General features: G+C 30.1%; 1 protein-coding gene across 4 annotated transcripts in view; it reads left to right on the forward strand.

The window, feature by feature from the left end:
• The window catches only part of LOC107450981 (BCAS3 microtubule associated cell migration factor), a 56,665-nt gene extending 38,403 nt beyond the window's left edge, over window positions 1–18,262 (forward strand). The window contains exons 17-23 of one of the 4 annotated variants that reach the window (XM_016066932.4): window positions 3,362–3,468; window positions 4,295–4,359; window positions 5,003–5,199; window positions 7,602–7,693; window positions 8,502–8,675; window positions 14,051–14,198; window positions 16,705–18,262. In XM_016066932.4, coding sequence (XP_015922418.1) covers window positions 3,362–3,468; window positions 4,295–4,359; window positions 5,003–5,199; window positions 7,602–7,693; window positions 8,502–8,675; window positions 14,051–14,196 — 781 coding nt within the window. In that variant the 3' untranslated portion in view covers window positions 14,197–14,198; window positions 16,705–18,262. Of the gene's footprint in view, window positions 1–3,361; window positions 3,469–4,294; window positions 4,360–5,002; window positions 5,200–7,601; window positions 7,694–8,501; window positions 8,676–14,035; window positions 14,199–16,704 lie in introns of all 4 variants that reach the window. The other 3 variants (XM_071182003.2, XM_043043544.3, XM_043043545.3) reach the window with 3 other exon arrangements.
• Window positions 18,263–18,810: the final 548 nt, after the last annotated feature.

The raw sequence follows: 18,810 nt of genomic DNA on the forward strand, positions 1-18,810 counted from the left end.
GATAATTATTGAAAAGACAAAAATTAATTGAAATTTCCCAATAATCAAAATCGCAATTAAAAATTTTTTAAAACATAGTAATAATTCAAAAGAACATCTTTTAGTTTAGAAAGGGGAATGCTATTGAAAAGATCTTGGAAATCATAAGTGGCAATAGAATTAATTTTATTATGTTTAATAAATTCTAAAATCTGTGGATTATTAGTGATAATCCAAGAAAAATCCTCTTTAATAATATTGTTGATAATTTTATTGAAGTAGTTGAAGAAAACGGTGTCAAGTTTAATTAGGAAAGTATTAGACCCACATGTGACTGTTCTGAAATTTATAGTAATTTTATGAAATTGCCAATTGAAGGTGGCAAGTTTAATTAGGAAAGTATTAGACCCACATGTGACTGTTCTGAAATTTATAGTAATTTTATGAAATTTAGGACTGGTATTTAAGTAAAGAAATTTCATATTGCTTGTTTCAATTTTTAACCTCTTATATAAAGCTAAAAAAAATTTAATGACAATATTATTATTTCAATTACAAAGTTTAAAATTTTTACTATTTTTTAACTCCGTATTTAAAAGTGCTACATAAAATTTTTCACAGAAGATTGCATAATTATTGTTAGCTTAATTGATATTTAATTAACTAATTAAATATATTTATCCTACAATGTTTTGATTAGTTGTTATTGCCAAAATTAAGAAGAAAAAATAATAATAAAAAACATAAGAAAATTCGAAAGAAAGTCTTCCATCCTAACTCATTTTAAAGAAAGAGAATGAAATAAAAACTATTTTCAACCACAACGGAAGACCCCAAGGCTATTTAACCCCTCAACTATTCAAAGAAAGTAAAGAGGCTTTTCTCCTAACCCCCCAAAAGATTCCCCCCACTAGAACTTTTACTCCTATTGGTAAATGAAGGGAGGACAGATGGGAGGCGTGGTTTAGGCTCTTTTCCCAATTTTTTTAAGAATTTTTTCATCTTTCTTTTCTAATAACACATTCAGGGTTCCCACGGTCCTTGAGAGTCCTTGAAAGTCCTTGAATTTTTTTTTGCTAAATTTAGGTCCTTGAAAGTGCTTGAAAAACGTCTTAGGTCCTTGAAAAACTTGATAGGTCCTTGAATTTGTCCAATACTGCCGGCGGCCCTTTTTATAAAACACCCGCGGATCTTTCTCGTTCTTTCTGTTTTGTTCCCGAGCTCTCTCACGTGGTTTTTAACGCCACCATTTCTAACCGGGCCTAGCGTCTTGGTGTCTGCCAAGCGCGCGGAGCACAGCAGACAATCAATGCGTTCGGGGCAAGACTCCACTTTATCATCTTTCTTAGATCTTCTTTTTTCTTATCGAAACTGGAATACTCTCGAATTTCGTAACAATATGTACCTTGAAGTTTTCAATAAATTTGCCGTTTTACCATCCGCACTTGTCCTTACGTTTGCGTCATTTCAAAACTTTATTGTAAAGCGTATTCGCAAAGGCACGGCTTCGTATTTGTGTTATGTAGTTTAGGCTAGTTATGCCTGGGAAGTGCTATTTTAATCCCCAATGGATGGATAATCAAGCTTATAAAGAATGGATTTTATCGATGCCCGAAAAGAAGTTCAGAGCCGAGTGCCGATTATGCATGAAGGAGATCGATATCGCAAAAATGGAAGAATCTGCTCTGAAATCACACATGAAAGAAAGGTAAAACAAAAAAGCAGTCTCATGCCCTGAGTTCTCTTTTTCCAAAGACATCAACATCTAATTCATCTGGTGTAAATACTCCTTCAACATCGTGTGCACTATGTGAAACAGAAACTTTAATGGCCGAGGTAACATTGTCTTCTTATCTGGTCAAAAGGAATGTGCTTGATGCTGAAATTCTCTGGAGTCTGAAGTGCATCACTAGTAATTATTCATGTAACTCCTGTGAAGGGATTAGTAAATTGTTCTCCAAAATGTTTGCTGATAGCTGTATAACTAGACAATTTTTTTGTAGTGCCACAAAGTGAGCCTATTTGGGCTCCTTTGGATTGGCACTATACTTCAAAGGGATTCTTATAAATGAGCTGAAGAATGTTGATTGTTACACTGTACTTTTTGATGAGATGTTAAATCAGTCTCTACAATCTAAGCAGATGGACATTATGATAAGGAATTGATAATAAAGTTTGCACTAAGTATCTTACCTCCCAATTTATGGGTCATGGAACTGCAGAAAATATTTTGTCTTCTTTTTACAAATGCATGGATGATGGTTAAAAGCTCTCTAAAATACTTCAATTATCCATGGATGGACCCTATGTCAATTGGAAATTCTATTAGAAGCTTCAGTGTGAATTAAAAGAGAAATATTCCCACCAGGTCATATTCATTGGCAGTTGTGGATTACACATAACGAATAATGCTTTTAAACATGGTGAAAATGGGATATGTTCCATCTAATTTTTATTTTCAGAAAGAATTGTTGCTGCATAACATTTAGAGAAGGTTGTGTAAATTATAGATGAATAATTTCAGAAACGATGTTTAATAGAGGAGAGGAGTTTAATATGGAATAGTCATGGAATATGGAATACCTAAGATATAGCTCTGTCTTTCATGCAGCCTTCACATGGAAATACACAGGATTAAGGGATTTCACCATTAACACCTCATTACCATTAGTTATAGATTGTGCTGAAAATGATTTTGTGAATTAATATGTAAAACCAGTAGGGTTGTTTTTAAAAAAATATAAATTTTAGTCCATAATACATATACTCTCTTCTCTCTATGTAGGCAAAGCATTTAGGTATTATATTTGAAATTAATTATTGCCACAACAAGCATTGTTGCTTTTAGTAAAATAGAAGAGAATAATTTTTAAAATTGGGTCTTAGATTAAGGTCCTTGAAAAGTCCTGGAAAGTCCTTGAATTTCAATCTCATCATAGAGTGGGAACCCTGACATTTCATAATTGAAGAAAAGAATTACTAGTTATTTCTTTTGGTAGCTTGAAATGTATAGTTCGAGTAAGTGAACTAAAAAATAAGGATTTACTGAATGAATTTTGATAAAAAACTGATTTCTTGAAGATATCTCTATTACCGATATTTAAACTCCATTAATAATTTAAAATTTATGGTAAAACAAAAAATGATTTCATAAAACCTTAGAGTAAACTATGAAGTTTCAAATGCTGAAAGAATTTTTCCAAAATATCAAAATGCAAAAAAGTTATTAGCAAATGAAGCTCCCATAGAAAAAGCATTAGCAGCTGGCATTGAGAGGGTAGGTATTGCGTCCTCTTAAGGTTTTTTGAGGAATATTTCCATTAGCATTTTTGTGTTGAATTTGAATGTAGGAAATTTTATATTATTTATTTTGTCTATTTAGGCTTCCCTCCTCTGTTGAAATCCAACCTCCACTTCCCAACACAAATCCTCTTATGTTTACTCCTGATATGTTTCAGTCCCAAGAAAACAGAAGAAAATCCAGTAAGGGTAAAATAACTTTTCTGCTACAGTTCGTGTATGTTTTTTTTTTTTCAATTGACAAACTATTGATATATGAAAAAAATGACTAACTGCTCATATATTTTAAAAGATTTATAGAGATAACATTAATGATTGAAATTGTGTATGTTAAATCTTTAATTTGAAAATTCTTTAAAATGGAATCAACTGCAGATAAATGAGCATGCTTGTGCTAGGAAAATAACTAATTCATGTCACAATTATAATTTTTGGTTTTAAATTTTTATTTCTTAACCCTTATGTACTTCTTAGTGTAAATTGTTTTCTTCAGTTTTTAAACTAAATTTCCATTCATTAAGTTTGCTCTACATGTAATATTAGATTACTTTTTTATCTGGAAGATATAAGCTACTTAAGGTATGAAATTATGTTGAATACTAAATTTAAATTCTGGCTAAAAGTGAAAGTTGAAGAGAGTTTTATAAATCAGTCAGCTAAAAAGAAAATAAAAAGAGCTGATTGACTTACGAAATTGGGTTTTAGCAATTCACCAAATAATAAGCTTAGAAGTTAAGGAATACAATTTGTTATTAGATTTGATCCTGTATTAAAAGCATGTTACTTGCAATAGAGCAGTATTTTTGAACAATATTTTACTATATTTTAACTCTATTTTTTTTATTTATTTATTTAATTTTTTTTTTTTTTTTGCTAAAGTATAAGTAAATTTAAAATTAGGCTAAAAGCTTAGGATTTTTTCCCCAATTTATTAGAGAGATTTTGTGCTCTTCTCTGTTTATGCATATATCTTTTATTCCAAATTAATTGCTAAATAATATTATTTTTTTTATAGATGATTCTGGTCTTAGTCCTAAGGATTTGAAGTCTGCAGAGTTGGAAGAAAGCTGGCTTTCTGAAGTAATATATTTGTATTTAATGTATTTTTTTATATATTCTAAACCAAGGTTTTTTGAAGTTTGGAAAGAAAATTAATCTTGTTTAAATTATACCCATTATGAATATTCCCTTCCCCCCTTTTTTGTGTGGTTGAAACGTTTAAATCTCAATATTTACAAGCCAACTTTTTATGTTTAAAAAATATTTATGAATGTTTTTTTTTAAATTATTTCTTTTTTTATAGCAAATTATTAGTTGAGGTATCGGGCAAGCTAAAATTGTAACATTAAAAAAAATATTGATACATTTTATAAATGATATCCAACAATAAAATAAAAAGTTCTGACAGTAATTCATCTACTATCTGATACTTTTTCTGATATTATAAAGCGTTCTTAATTATTGTTTTTTTTTTTTAATTTTAGAAGCTATGTTTTATCAGAAGCTTGTAAAAGGTTATTTCCATAGAAATTTAATTCATCATTTTAAATTGCTAGTAAAAAGTAGAAAAGTCTCAATTTTGATTGCTGAAAAATATTGCATTTATTTAAGTGAAATTTAAAAATAAAATTATAATTAAAATATTAAATTTATATTTAACTATGTTTTTACATTTTCTATTGAATTTTTGTGTTAATAGTCATTTATTTGTGTTTATGTATAGGTAGAAATTATAACTCATGCAGGACCTCATAGAAGACTGTGGATGGGACCTCAATTTTCCTTTCAGACTTTCCAGCATTCATCTAATACTACAGTTCTTTCATCCAATTCTTCAGCTTTGCTCTCTCAAAGCCCAGATAGTCAAACTCCCTTGACCCCTGATATTTTCACAGAAGAACTTGAAGTCCAGAGCTTGCGGTAAGCATTTCTTAGCGAGTTAAATGAGTTACTTTTATTACTTGTGTTGTTTAAAATAATTTAAAATATCCTTTTAAAAATTTTTATTTATAAATTGTTATTAAACCTTTTTTTTATGATTTTCTTTTGACTTGAAATATGGAGGAACAGACTTTTTTGAATTCATCTAGTTTTTTTAAATTTGTCAAAAACATTTCTTCAATTTCTAGTTTAAAAAATGCCTTTCTGAGAAAAAAAATTTTTATTCAAAAATTAAGCACTGTAGAATTTGTTTTTTAGACTTGAAAATCCAAAAGTTTTTGAAATTTTATATTCTGAAAAAAGTTCACATAATTTAATCTCCAAACATAATTGAAAAAGTTTTTCTTATTTTTCTTGCCATGGCAATCTAGAATGGAGATTATTATATTGAAATGCAAATGTACAATTATTATGCTTTCACACATGCTACTGCTGTAAAATGTACAATGACAAATCTACTGTGAAATGTACAATGCTACTTCCCCCCCCCCTTTGGTGAAATTATGTTTCTCATTGTATTAAGACTGATTCCAGTTAACTTAATTAGGTGTGTAAACATAGTTTAAATTGGTTGTTGTGTGTCTACCACAAAAAAATACAATTCCAATTTACTAGTATATAAGACATATTAACTCAATTCTATGATGGGGTACCTTTTCATACATGAAGGTTGACATCGGTGACCTTCGGACGTGATATGAACACACCTACCTTGACGGAAACTCCCTCTTCTATATGAACACGCCTACCTTAACAGTAACGCCCACTTTGATCTGAACACGCCTACTTTGATTTATGGCCCACATTGAACAGTTGACTTGCTACTTGTGACTGCGACATTATTTACCTCCTTGCGCTGTTGCTTCTCAGTCTCGATCACTTGCATAATACGCTCGACTGCTAATAGCAACACGGGAGCAGCAAGGGCCGTGAACTTAATACAGCTCTTTAGATCAGCATTCAAAAGTACGGTGATCTTAATACAGCTCTCCCGGCTTCTCACAAAACAGCAATGAATCAACTTGTGGTATTTGTTCATTGAATTCTGTCACAGGTATAATTCTGGTGGGGAGTACAGTAGTGTGTCTACCACAACAAAAATATAATTCCAATTTACTAGTATATCAGAGATGCCAACTTGCTCCGGACAGCAAATATATATTTTAAAGTGGTAGTTTATCAATTGTGATTCTTGGTTTAATAAATTCAATTTAGTAGATTTTTATCCATCACTATTCCTAAATAATTCATAGGCTTATATAATTCACCACTTTGTAGTACATATGTCATGCTACACCCTTTAAAAAGCAAGCAAAAATAGTGAAATGTTTGCAAAATTTACTTTATAGTTATTTACCGTTTTTTTTAATTATTTTGGCGTGTCCGGAGCAGTTGGCATCTCTGGTATATAAGACATATTAACTCAATTCTATGATGGGGTACCTTTTCATACATGAAGGTTGGCATTGTTGATAACTACTATCCCCACAATTGTCATACCAAGGCATACCTGCTCACATTTAGAATTTATTTTGCCATTGAAACCCTTTAATAGAAATGGGAAGAAAAATTAAATAAAATTGTGCAAATGAGTTTAAGAATGAATCGTAAGTTTTAATTTAAAACAAAGAAGACAAGGATGGTGGTTTTCAACCACTTAAGGCCAGGGATCACGTATTAACATATATGTGATCGAATGATTAGACCATCACAACCGATGGTATCATATATATGAAATGAGCTCAAATGGCCCAAGTTCACTCCGACATGATCTTAATATGGTCCTCTTGTATTTTATTTTATAACCGTCGTGGAACAGCCGACCCAATTTTATGGGTTTACGACTACTAATGTTCAACTCCGTAGCCTTGTAATTTTGAACCCAATCCAGAAGACAAGGGAACTCCTGGATCGAATATTGGGAGAAATTTGCCTTCATGGAGGACTTTTTGATGGAGCTAACCCACATTTGCGTTACAGGGAGAGGAAGACCACGAGAACCTTGCACGGTTAGCCCCGGATGCGGAATTCGTATCAACTGGGATTTGAACCCGGTTCGTCGCATTGGAAGGCAAGCACTCTATCACCTGAGCCATCATGGCTCATCTTCTTGTATTACATCTAGTATTAGCCCATATACACACTCTTAAGTACGTATAAACTCACAGTGTGAGCTCAGGGAAATGGTTCTTTCTTCCGCCAGTTCTAAAAAAGATAAAGGTGCATATATTTATTTATTAAAATGAAATGGTTTGGGAAACCAATAAATAAGAAAGCTTAATTTTATATCTGATATTGAATGTTAAAAAAATTCTCTTTTTTATACATTTAAAATTTTGCAGGGAAAAAAAAGTTTCTATCACTGTCATTTTTTTTTCCAGCCCAGCTCGCTCTAATCCAGTTGCAATGCCTGGAAGTCACCAGTCTTCCTCTGGTTCACCCGGTTCACTTTTATTTATTGAAGCTAGCTCTGGTAAGTAGAAAAAGGAAACTTTTAAATGCCTGCATAAAAAACTCTTCTTTCAACAAGTGTGTTGAAATTAATTGTTAATATCATTCTTTTTAACTTGAATTTATAGTTTATAATCTTAGACACGTTTTCAAAAATGTTCTTTCGAATGTTTGCATTTTTAGATTCTTTTTATCTGTTAGGTTATTTTTTAAGAATTTAGTTTGCTTAATTATGTGCTTTTAGTTTTTTTTTTTTTTTTTTTGCTTTTCATTTTTAAAATTTTTTGATTTTGGGTCTTTTTGTCGCTTGGGATTTATCTTATATTTTCTTCTCTTAATCTTATATTTATTTTCATATTTTTCCCTCTTAAATTATTTCTCTCACCATCTCTAATAACCTTATTGTCCTTGGGTGTTACTTTTTTTGTTAATGAATTTTCTTTTTTAAAGTTTTAAAGGATTTTTTAAATTGTCAAAATCTGAGCTTTAATCATTATTAAATCTTAGCTGACATTTTTTTAAGAGTTGAATTTACTGGAATTTTGGATCACTGGATGAAGTGTTAATTTTATATTCCAAGATATTGCACGATGAAGATGTGCAATATCCTTTGGACTTTCAGTTGTCTCACTCTAAAGAAAACATTCATAGAAGAATCTGTTGTACAAAATAAAAATTAATGATTATTTGCAAAATGTGAACATTTACAGTTTGTCTAACAATTTCTAATGCCACCCAATTTGAATATTTAATTTTTTTTGTTTGAAAAAAATATTAGTTTAGCTGAGTAAATGTTCTCTAGAAATTGTTTTGAAAGTACATTTTTTCAGGGAGTTTTGAACAACTACCTAGCATGTTGGAAGTGTGTGGTAGCTGGCCTGATAACTGTCCAAGCCTCACTCCTAGTAAAGGCAGGGAAGAACAGTTAAAAGAAAGCCTAGCTGATGCTATGATTGAAGACCCTTTTGATGCTCTGCGAAGTGGAAGATGTTCAGACTCGAGAAGTAAGTGTAACCTTTATTTAATTAAAATGTTTATAATACTGGCCATAGTTAGATAATGTAGACAGAGTATCTTTTTTTAAAAATATTTATTGTAATATTAAAAAGAAATCCGCGCAAAAAAAACTTTTGCAGGGAAAAAAATTTAAACAAGAGGCACACAGCTGCATAATCATAATTTAAGCCAGGTGGAAAAAAGTTGTTTAGTTGTATACGTGCTGCTTTTGAAGAGAAAAGATAAAACTGCTCATTTAGCCCAAAAATTAGAGAGCCTGTCGTTAGCGGATAAGCAAACAACTGGACACAACTGTCGCTTTACAACAAAAATAAGCTATTATGGTGACAGTAGAAAATCTTTTAATGTAATTTCATTTCTTAATAAAAATGAAACATAGTTGCCTAAGTTTACACAAAAAGTTAAATATGAATATCACAGTGGAGAATCACGGGAGCAAAATTATTAACATTACTTAATACTTGCTATGATAATTACTTAATATGAATGCAGTTCTTTAATTTCATTTTTATTTATAACTATTTATATTAATCTTCCTCCAATGTTCTTAATGTTAATGTTATATTACAGTAGGGAACCGATTATCCGGAACGATCGGGACTATCGCTATTCCGGATAACTTATTTTTCCGGTTTTCAGAATCGCTACAAAAAGCCGTTTTTTTATTGTTAAACCCAACTAAAAAAAAGTTTTTTTTGGAAATAATCTTAAAAAGAAAAAACGATGAAGTAATAATATATTAATGATTATTTCCAGAATGATGGTAAGGTGAACATCTTTTAAAAAAGATGTTCACCTTAAGAAAAAACGGTAACGGTTTAACGTAACCTTAATAAAAAAGAAAGAAAAATCCTAAAATCTTATGAGGAAAAAAAAAAAAATTTAAAAATGGCGGGAAAATGTATCGGATTTCGTCCCGGTTTTTTGGTTTTCCGGTTTCCGGATAATGGGTTCTGTACTGTATTATTATTTTTGAATAAATAAGTTAAATAGTTAAATGTTTTTTCTCCTTTTTGTTATATATGAAATCATTCTCAGGGTTCCCGCGGCCTTGAAAAAGCCTTGAAAAGTACTTGAATTTCATTTTGATTTTCAAGGGCCCCTAGAAGTACTTGAAAATGATATTAAATCCTTGAAAATTTCGAAATAACCTTGAAAAATATCGAAAACTCAGGAAAACAGCCCTATTTTCAGTATTTCTATGTTTAACTTTATGACGCGCGTAAGTGTGAGAAAATGACTTCCCCGTCTTTCAGATGATGACGCGTACTGTTTGATTTTAGGATTTTATGTATGTTTGGCTGATTTTAGGAATTTTAAATATTGGGAACTGCGCCAGATTCTGACAAAATCTCGAATCTTATTCAGGCGATTTTAATATCAATCATTGATCCTTCGTATTAGACTTATTTAAAAATTATGTGTTGCAGGGATGAAAAACGTCCACGAAAAAGCGGAAATCCGCTTTTTTCCCCCAATTTTGAAAATTTCCGACCATGTTCCAAAAACTAAAATTTTTGAGAAGTCCTATTGGAGAAACCCAAGCCGCCCGAACGATAGTCGGATTACCGCGACTTCTGCTATAGAGTGGAAAGGAGTCTAAGCGTTTCGTTACGAGCGCCGATATTTGATTTTTTTTTTTTTTTTGGCTGATTTTTGGAATTTTAAATATTAGGAACTGCACCGGAATTTGCTAAAATCGCGATTTTTAATCAAACGATTTTAATATCAATCATCGATTTTAGTATTTAACTGATTTAAAACTTACGTGTTGCAATTTTTTTACGCGATTTAAAAATCGTACTAGCAATTCATATTCACTCAATTTCAAAATCCAATATCGCGATTTGTATTTAAGCGTTTTTAAAACCCAATATCGCGATTTGTATTCTCGTGAGTTTAAAATCCAACGTCGCGATTCGTATTCACGCATTTTTAAATCCAATTTTGCGATTCGTTATCACGCAGTTATAATATCAGATATCGTTTTTCGTATTTGTACGCTATTTAAAGTTACTCACTGCGATTCGTATTCACGTGATCTAAAAATTATGCATCGTGATTCTTATTTACGCGATTTAAAAATTCAATATCGCAATTTGTATTTTCGTGTCTTTAAAATCCAACAGCGTGATTCGTAATCACGGGATTTTATAAATCCAAAATCGCGATTAATATTCACGCGATTTTAAAATTCAATATCGTTATTTGTATTCACGAGATTTTAAAATCCAGTATCGTGATTTGTATTTTCGTGTTTTTAAAATCCAAAATCAAGATTCATATTCACGCGATTTTAAAATCCAATATCGCGATTCATATTCACGCAATTTTAAAATCCAACAGCACGATTCATATTCACGCGATTTTAAAATCCAAAATCGCGATTCATATTCACGCGATTTTAAAATCCAATTTCGTGATTCATATTCACGCGATTTTGAAATCCTAAATCGCGACTATTGAAAGAAGTAGAAGTAAGCTTTCTCTTGAATTAGTTACTGTAAAGATGTGATATATTTTTCATTAGTAAGTAATTTAATAGTCGCGCCTTCCTATAATTGCTTAATTTTTTTTTAATATATTAGTGGTCAAAATTTTAAAATTATATTTAAGAAAAATTTAAAGTTAACTGTCTAAATGCTTCTGCCACTTTAAATATTGAATAAAAATCTCCCAGCATAGTTAAAAGTTGCCTTTATAAATCTCAGTATCATATAGAGCACTCCCCCCCCCCTCCTCATAGTGACCTGCGTTGTAAAAGTTCAGCTTTTTTAATTTTTGTCCACTTTAATGCCTAGTGTTGCAATTCGTTTTCGCGTGATTCAAAAATCGTACTCGCAATTCCCATTAAAGCAATTGAAAAATCTAATATCATGATTTGTACTTAAGTGTTTTTTTTAGCGAAATTAGTTTTTCCGCGAGTTTAAAATCCAATGTCGCTATCCGTATTCACTCATTTTGCGATATCAAACATCGATTTTCGTATTTATACTCGATTTGAAAACTACTCGTTGCAATTCATATTCACGTGACCATGTCAAATGCGTATGATCGATGCTACTGAAAAAAAGTTTATTCAAGTATGAGCGGTTAATTAAAAAAGTCAGTGACCAAAATTGTTACTAAGAATCTATCAGAAGGTATTGAGGTGAAAGTTGGCAACTGTTTCAATTTAAAATGGTTGACTGGTAATAAGTTTAAAATGATAATCAAGCCGCAACATCCAATAATTGATTAATTTTCTTAAATAGAAAAGTGGTCGAAATTTCAAAATTATATTTAAGAACAATTTAAATTTCACTGTCTAAATGCTTCTGCCACTTTAAATATTAAATAAAAGTCTCCCGGCAGAGTTGTTTTTAAATATCTAATTGATATCACACTATTATATAGAACATTCCCCCCTACCCCGTCTTCTGCCCGAATCTTTGCTTATTCAGACTTTGTATACCTAGCTTAAAATAAGCCTTAATGCAAAATTCAAACCTGACGTTTTTATGCATCATGAATTTTATTCTCGACTTGATGCCAATCACCCTTGTTTATATATATATATATATATATATATATATATATATATATATATATATATATATGCTTAGATCACTTTCTGAAATCAAGAGAGAGCAATGGAAGTCTTATTTTTCAGTACTGCTATTATCGACTAACATTTATCGTCAAAACATTTTAGTTTAAAATGTTAAATTTTAGTCTATCTTTAACTAAAATTTAAGTCCTTGAGAATTTTATAATAAGTCTTAAGAAGTCCTTGAAAAGTACTTGAATTTTATTTTTATAGTAGAGCATGAACCCTGATTCTGTACCCAAATATATTATTAGTTTGTAGATGCTTTTGGATTGTGGGCACAGATACTTAAATTTTTTTTTTTTTTGTAATCTTACTATGATACTGGCTATTAGTAAAATACTAAAGACAGGTTGAATCATAATTTTACAGCATCCTTGGTGACTAAAATGTTTTTGAATTTTTTTATTTATTTTGTTTAGTTTAACATTGATTTTAAAGTTGACTTTCTTTTGGGGACACTCCGTAAAATTGGCAACTTACAAAATGGCGTCAAAGCTGGGATTAAACTGAATTTTAAACCTAGGATTTTAAACTAGAATTACCTGATCAAATTATCATCAATCAGTTATTTTCCAGACCTGACTTAAAAAAAATTCTTATCTTCTAATTGTTATGTTTGGCATGAGCAATTAATGAAGTAAATTTTCATTGAGCAACTTATCTTTGGCTGGATGATATCTTTAGCTGAGAACCATGACCTACGGTTCTACGAACTGTAATGTTTAGGGTTCTTCTGTCCTCGCCTGTGCTTTATACTCATCTCGTTAACCTGGACTACACATGGAGGAATAACCACACACTCTACTCATATCCTTCTAACTTGCTAAACTACAAACTTTAATACCTACTATATCTGCTTTTCATGCTTGATAGTCCCATTAGATGCAATTCCAAAATGCATCTTAGCTGTAACTCTTTAATATCAGAGAGGCATGAGATTTTTTCTTCAGATAGAGAATTTTTGGCTGTATTAAAGTCAATTAAATTAAATCTTTCATTTTTATATTAATAGTTTTATTTTCATGCAGTTGTATAATCTTAATTAATTCAAACCTGCATTCCCAGTTAATTTTGAGTAATTTTTAACTGCTATCTTTTCTATCTGTTTTTTTCTTCTATTACTTACATGATATATAAATTATCTAGTTAAAGGTTTATAAGATATGCTGTAAATTATTGTTACATAGCATTAAATTTGTTACCATAACACCCGATTTTACAAATCTGAAAAATATTTAACAAATCTTTAAATTTTGAAATCTAACTACTTTTTAAAATGTTTTTTAAATGCATTTTAATTTATTTATATGTCACATGTTTTTCTTATTGCAAGAAATCATGTAAGTCACATGTAGTTTTTGTTACTGACATATGATTGCTCAAACAGAACTGAACTAAGGTACAATTTTATAGAGCAACCTAGCTATTCGAAGCTAGATTTTCGCTCTTTTTTTGAGGGGGAGATTTCGCATTCAAAATACAAATTTGCATTTATCTAAATAATTTATAGAAACTAATCTGTTTCCAAACCGATAATCTGGGTGTTCTAAACCAATGTTTTCTATGTGTTCTTATCATATAGATTCCACACTTTAAAAAATATATGCACACAGTTTAATTTCATTTTATAATTTACATGAAATTGAGTTGTAATATGAATTATTTGATGAGAATATTTATTCAAGACCAAATGTATAAATTTATTCTTAAATAAATATTCTCATTTTCAAAAAATTTATATTTAAAAGAAAAAAGAAAATTTTCTTTCAGATTTTCAGGGTAGTTGTGAAGAACTAAGCTCTAGTAGTTCTCATTCTGGTTCTGTCAGTCACTGTTATGATGCCAACGCATATCCTCAAAGTTTGGATCACACTCTGGTCTTTCCTTCTAGTCGTGGATCCCCGGATTCATCATAACTGTAAGTATGACTTATTTTAAGTTATTTGTTTAACAGGTTTTTTTCTTATCTGAAAAATATTTCATATAGAGCTAATTTTGTACTTATTTCTAATTATAAGTTACAGTGGGTAATGTTTAATGAAAATATCCCCCAAAAATAATAAATAAATGAAATAAAAAACTTATATTATCTACTGCATGCATTTCTTTGCTTTAAGCACTAACCTAAAGTATGTATTACGCGAAATAGAAAATATATATATTTATTTACTCTCATGCTTTCTTCATTTTTTTCAAAAATCAAAAATAGATTTTTTGAAACAGTTTATATTTTTTGCTGTTTGGCTTTCATTGAACATTATAGCATAAGAAAAATATTAAGCATATCTGACTCCTTTCTTAGTTTTGAAAATTGCTGAAGTTCCTTCAAGTTTTTGACAGAATCTTGATAATTTTTCAACTTTTCTTCTTCGAACATATTACTTTTATGCTCTTTTTTTCTACTTTCTGAGAGATTGTCTATTAATTAATGAGTATCAATCATGCCTTCTTCTTGAGCACTACAGCCTATGACAGGCCAAAGTTGTTCCAATAAGTTTTTGCCATCTTAATCTATTCTGTGCCATGGCCTTCCAGTTAGTTATTCCTATTATCATTAGGTCCCTCTCAACTGCATCCAGCCACCTAGTCGGTGGACGACCCCTTTCTCTTGTACCTTCTGGTTTAGAAAAAGTTACTTTTTTGTGGGGTTTTGGTCTTCAGATCTATAAAGGTGTCCCAGCCATCTTGTTCAGTTTACACATATTTCTTTGGGTTGAAGTAGTACTGAAAATTAGCATTACCAAAAGCAGCTCCATTTGTGTAATTCCCTTCTTTTTTATATTTTATAGTAGTAAATTCACTTCTTGGAAATCCAGCTTTTTTTAAATATTTCGTCATGATCACTAGCAGCAACTTTGCTTATCTATATATCCCTGCATAAATTCAAAGTTGTTTTTGCAAATTCTGTAGCTAAAGACGCAATATCCATATTGGCTAGGAAAGACTGTATTAAAATTTTATGATACTTTATTTCCTCTGGTTTAAATCCACAGAGAAAAACATTGACTATTTCTGGAAAGAAACTTACTCTTGAAGAATTTCCACTAAGTTTGTTAAAAACTATTTGACGCATGTCTTCTACAGAAGCTTTCTAACCATGCTTCACCTATCGTATACTTCTGTTTTGCCAGTCTTACATATTTTCATAATTTAACGATCTTAAATATTTTCTTGATTTACTTAATAAGCATTTTCTCACATAAATAATATTTATTCTTGTGATAAGATCAAATAGAGTTTTTGTCTAAACGTTTACAGTTAGGTAAAAATTAAGAAAGAAAGAACGTACACTGAGTTGACCACTCATAAAATGTAAGATTCTAATTTCATTAATATTACGTTTCTATGGAATCCCTTTCAATTGAAATGTCCACCTGCTCTTTGTGATGTCTGCTATACTGTTAACTACCTCCATAGCACCTTTCAAATAATTGCATCTTTCAACTTATTGTGACTTATTCAATCAATGAAACAGATGTGGGTGTAAATGTTTTTTTGAAAATAAAGTTATTCATAAATTTTTAAGAGGAAATTTTCTAAGTCAACTTCCATTTTCCATGTTTGACAGTTTTTGTTTAATTCAGTAGATTTTGCATGCCACTTACCTCTTAAATCAAAGGACATATAATGTTTCTGCTAAAGTTTAGTTTCCTTTAAATCAAGGGTTTGTTTAGCTCGTAATTTACTGTACATTGCTCATTTTTAACTTTCAAAATGTAAAATTATAATTTATAGTTTTTTACAAATTAAAAATTTTAACCTCAAATTTTAATATTTTCAATATCCTAATAAATCAGTATTGTCTATGCATTAATTAATGTAGTGTCAGTTTAGTGGGCTGTAGAATTTTTACCGTGAATGACAAAAATCAAGAGAATGTAGACTTTCACCGGTGAATGTCAACAATAGCATAGTCCCTTTGGTGAAAATATTTGTTATATCCGATTTCATATTAATTTAATCGTTGATATTATTATATTTATTCGATATTTTAATATCTGCTGAGGATAGATTAGGAGAAACATCAGTGTTCGGAGTAGCAGTTAAATGTATACTGGGCAGTTTCACTTGATCTTAAAAAAAACATTAATTTAGGCATACCAGGCAGTGGCACTGAACCTTAAAAAAACGTTGATGTAGGGCATACCATGCAAATGTATATTGGGCAGTGGCACTTAACTAGACCTAGTATATATTTCGGACATTTACAAAAGTGACTGTGATTGTCAACATTCACCGGTGGAAGCCAACAACTGCCAATTTTGGTAATTCATAGTAACAGAATTATAACAGATTGCATGCTAAGTTTCAATGATATTATGTAATTGTTGTGTATTGAAAACTACTAAGTTGATGTGTGCATTAATATGTTTTTTGCTGACCATGTATTAGCATATAATTTTATAAATAACTTTATTTTTCAGTCATATTCAAACTACTACCTACAGCCATTTTTGTGATTTAAAATTTTGAACAACGATGAACTCTTTTTTAATCTTCCACCAAGCATTTTTTAAAAGGAATTCTTTGGGTCCACAACTCCAATTTTGCTCAAGCTGAAAGTTCTTTTAAATAATATTTTAAATGGTGATTTTAAGCAGATTCATTTTTCTCTTAAACTGATAAAAAAGCGAAATGCAATTTATACTTACAATGTAACATATACTTCTATTTATATTCTTATTATAAGCATCATTAGTGTAAATACTGCTCATCATCATCACTTTTATTATAATTGGTATATAATTCGAATGGTTAAGATTTGAATTTTATATTTTTTGTTTTAACTAATGTCAACGTTTTTATTATTGTATTTTTGTGCTATTTAACTTCAAATCTCTTATCTTGAGTGATCTTTTTAAAGTGTATTTTATTTGTATGTGTGCATCAAATGGCAAACTTTCTAATATTAGATATTTAATTATCATAAAATATAAATTAAATTTTTTGAGTGTAAATGTTAAGTCATTTGAATATTGCTTGTTCTGCAATTTAATTTCTTAGTTTCTATTCTTTGTGTCTGAATTGTATGAACAATTCTTTTGTCAAATCTTCTAACATTTTTTCGTTATTTTGCTCGGTTGTACTATTTTTCTTTCAATCCTTAATCATGGCAGGATTATATCACTTATTTATTTGAAATATAGTCTAATTATAGTTACTTTTTATAATAACTACTTTCATAACTCCATTAGTAATTTTATGATAACTAATTTTATACTAACGAAAGACATTGAAATATTTGATAGTTTTTTGATAATAATTTCCTTATTTAATGATTAAAAATAATGTCTTATTGTTTTTACTTTTTATATAATAAATAATTTCTTATTTCCTAAATAAATGACATAAATTGGCTTTTTGAAATTAATGTTTTAAAATTTCATGACAGATGAATTCAAATTAACTAGTTAAAATTATTATGATTAAAATTATACTACCCTGCAATTAAAAAGTTAACGTAAATGAGAAAAAAAAGCAACTGAAAATTAAGATTTTTTATGTGTTTTACATTTTTGTATGGTAAGCTACATAATGCAAAAAAATTTTTTATTATTACTTTTTAATCAGTTTTCTGAGAGTCTGTTTTAGCGTTAACAGCATTAGAAAAGAAAGAAAATATTTGTTAACCCTCCGCGCATGGCTCCTGCGATTTGAGCGGGGTATCTGTTTCGCCCCCCACTACGGGTCACGTGAAAATCGCGGACGAAGAAATTTTCCCCCTGATTTCAATACGGATCCCGCCATTTCCCCGTGAATGACCATCATCCAAAACTATCATCTGATGCTTATTTTCGCTACTAGGTGGCACTAGAGGGTTCGGGAATTTCGCAAATTATATAGAAAAATTCATTGAAGGAAGGTAGTAATGCCTACTTTTTAATATAGTAACCAGTAGATTGATGCTTTAACGTTGCATTTCATATCATACTTATAATTTTTGATATTTAGTGGTGAAAAAATTACTTAAAATGAAAAATACTGAATAAAAGTAACTTAAAAATTGCCCCGTATTTCAGGACCGGAAAGTATAAAAACTGAGCTGAACGCGGAGGGTTAAGCCTCTTTTCACGAAGTTCGTATCAAATCACTTGTGTTATTTTTTAATTGCATGGTAGAATACTATAGTCCGTTCAACGAGAACTGAGAGTGGAAGTAAACAAAATGGTTGCTGTTTGATTGCACACAACGTTTGCCACTTTAACGGTTTCTTCGCTGAATGGGCGATTTCATTTGAATCGACAGAGCTTTTGCTTTTATAGAAAAACGAAAACGATGTTTGGTTTTTGATACCTTAAAATTAGATAAGAAAGTGCAAAATTAAAATATTTTCATGAAAATACACATGTGTGTAGTGTTTACTATACTAAGTGTTTATACTAAGTGTTTCAGTAAACACATAATTTTATTTTAAGAATAGTTTTAATATATTTTGCATAAATATCTATGAAAAACATAACTTTTATAATTCCATCGTAAAAGTCGTATAGAATTGAAAGTTATGTTAAAAAATGTTAAAAAAATACTCT

This window comes from Parasteatoda tepidariorum, chromosome 4, assembly GCF_982258835.1.
Source record: "Parasteatoda tepidariorum strain Cologne lab strain chromosome 4, Ptep-v5.0, whole genome shotgun sequence".
Lineage (NCBI taxonomy): Eukaryota > Metazoa > Arthropoda > Arachnida > Araneae > Theridiidae > Parasteatoda > Parasteatoda tepidariorum.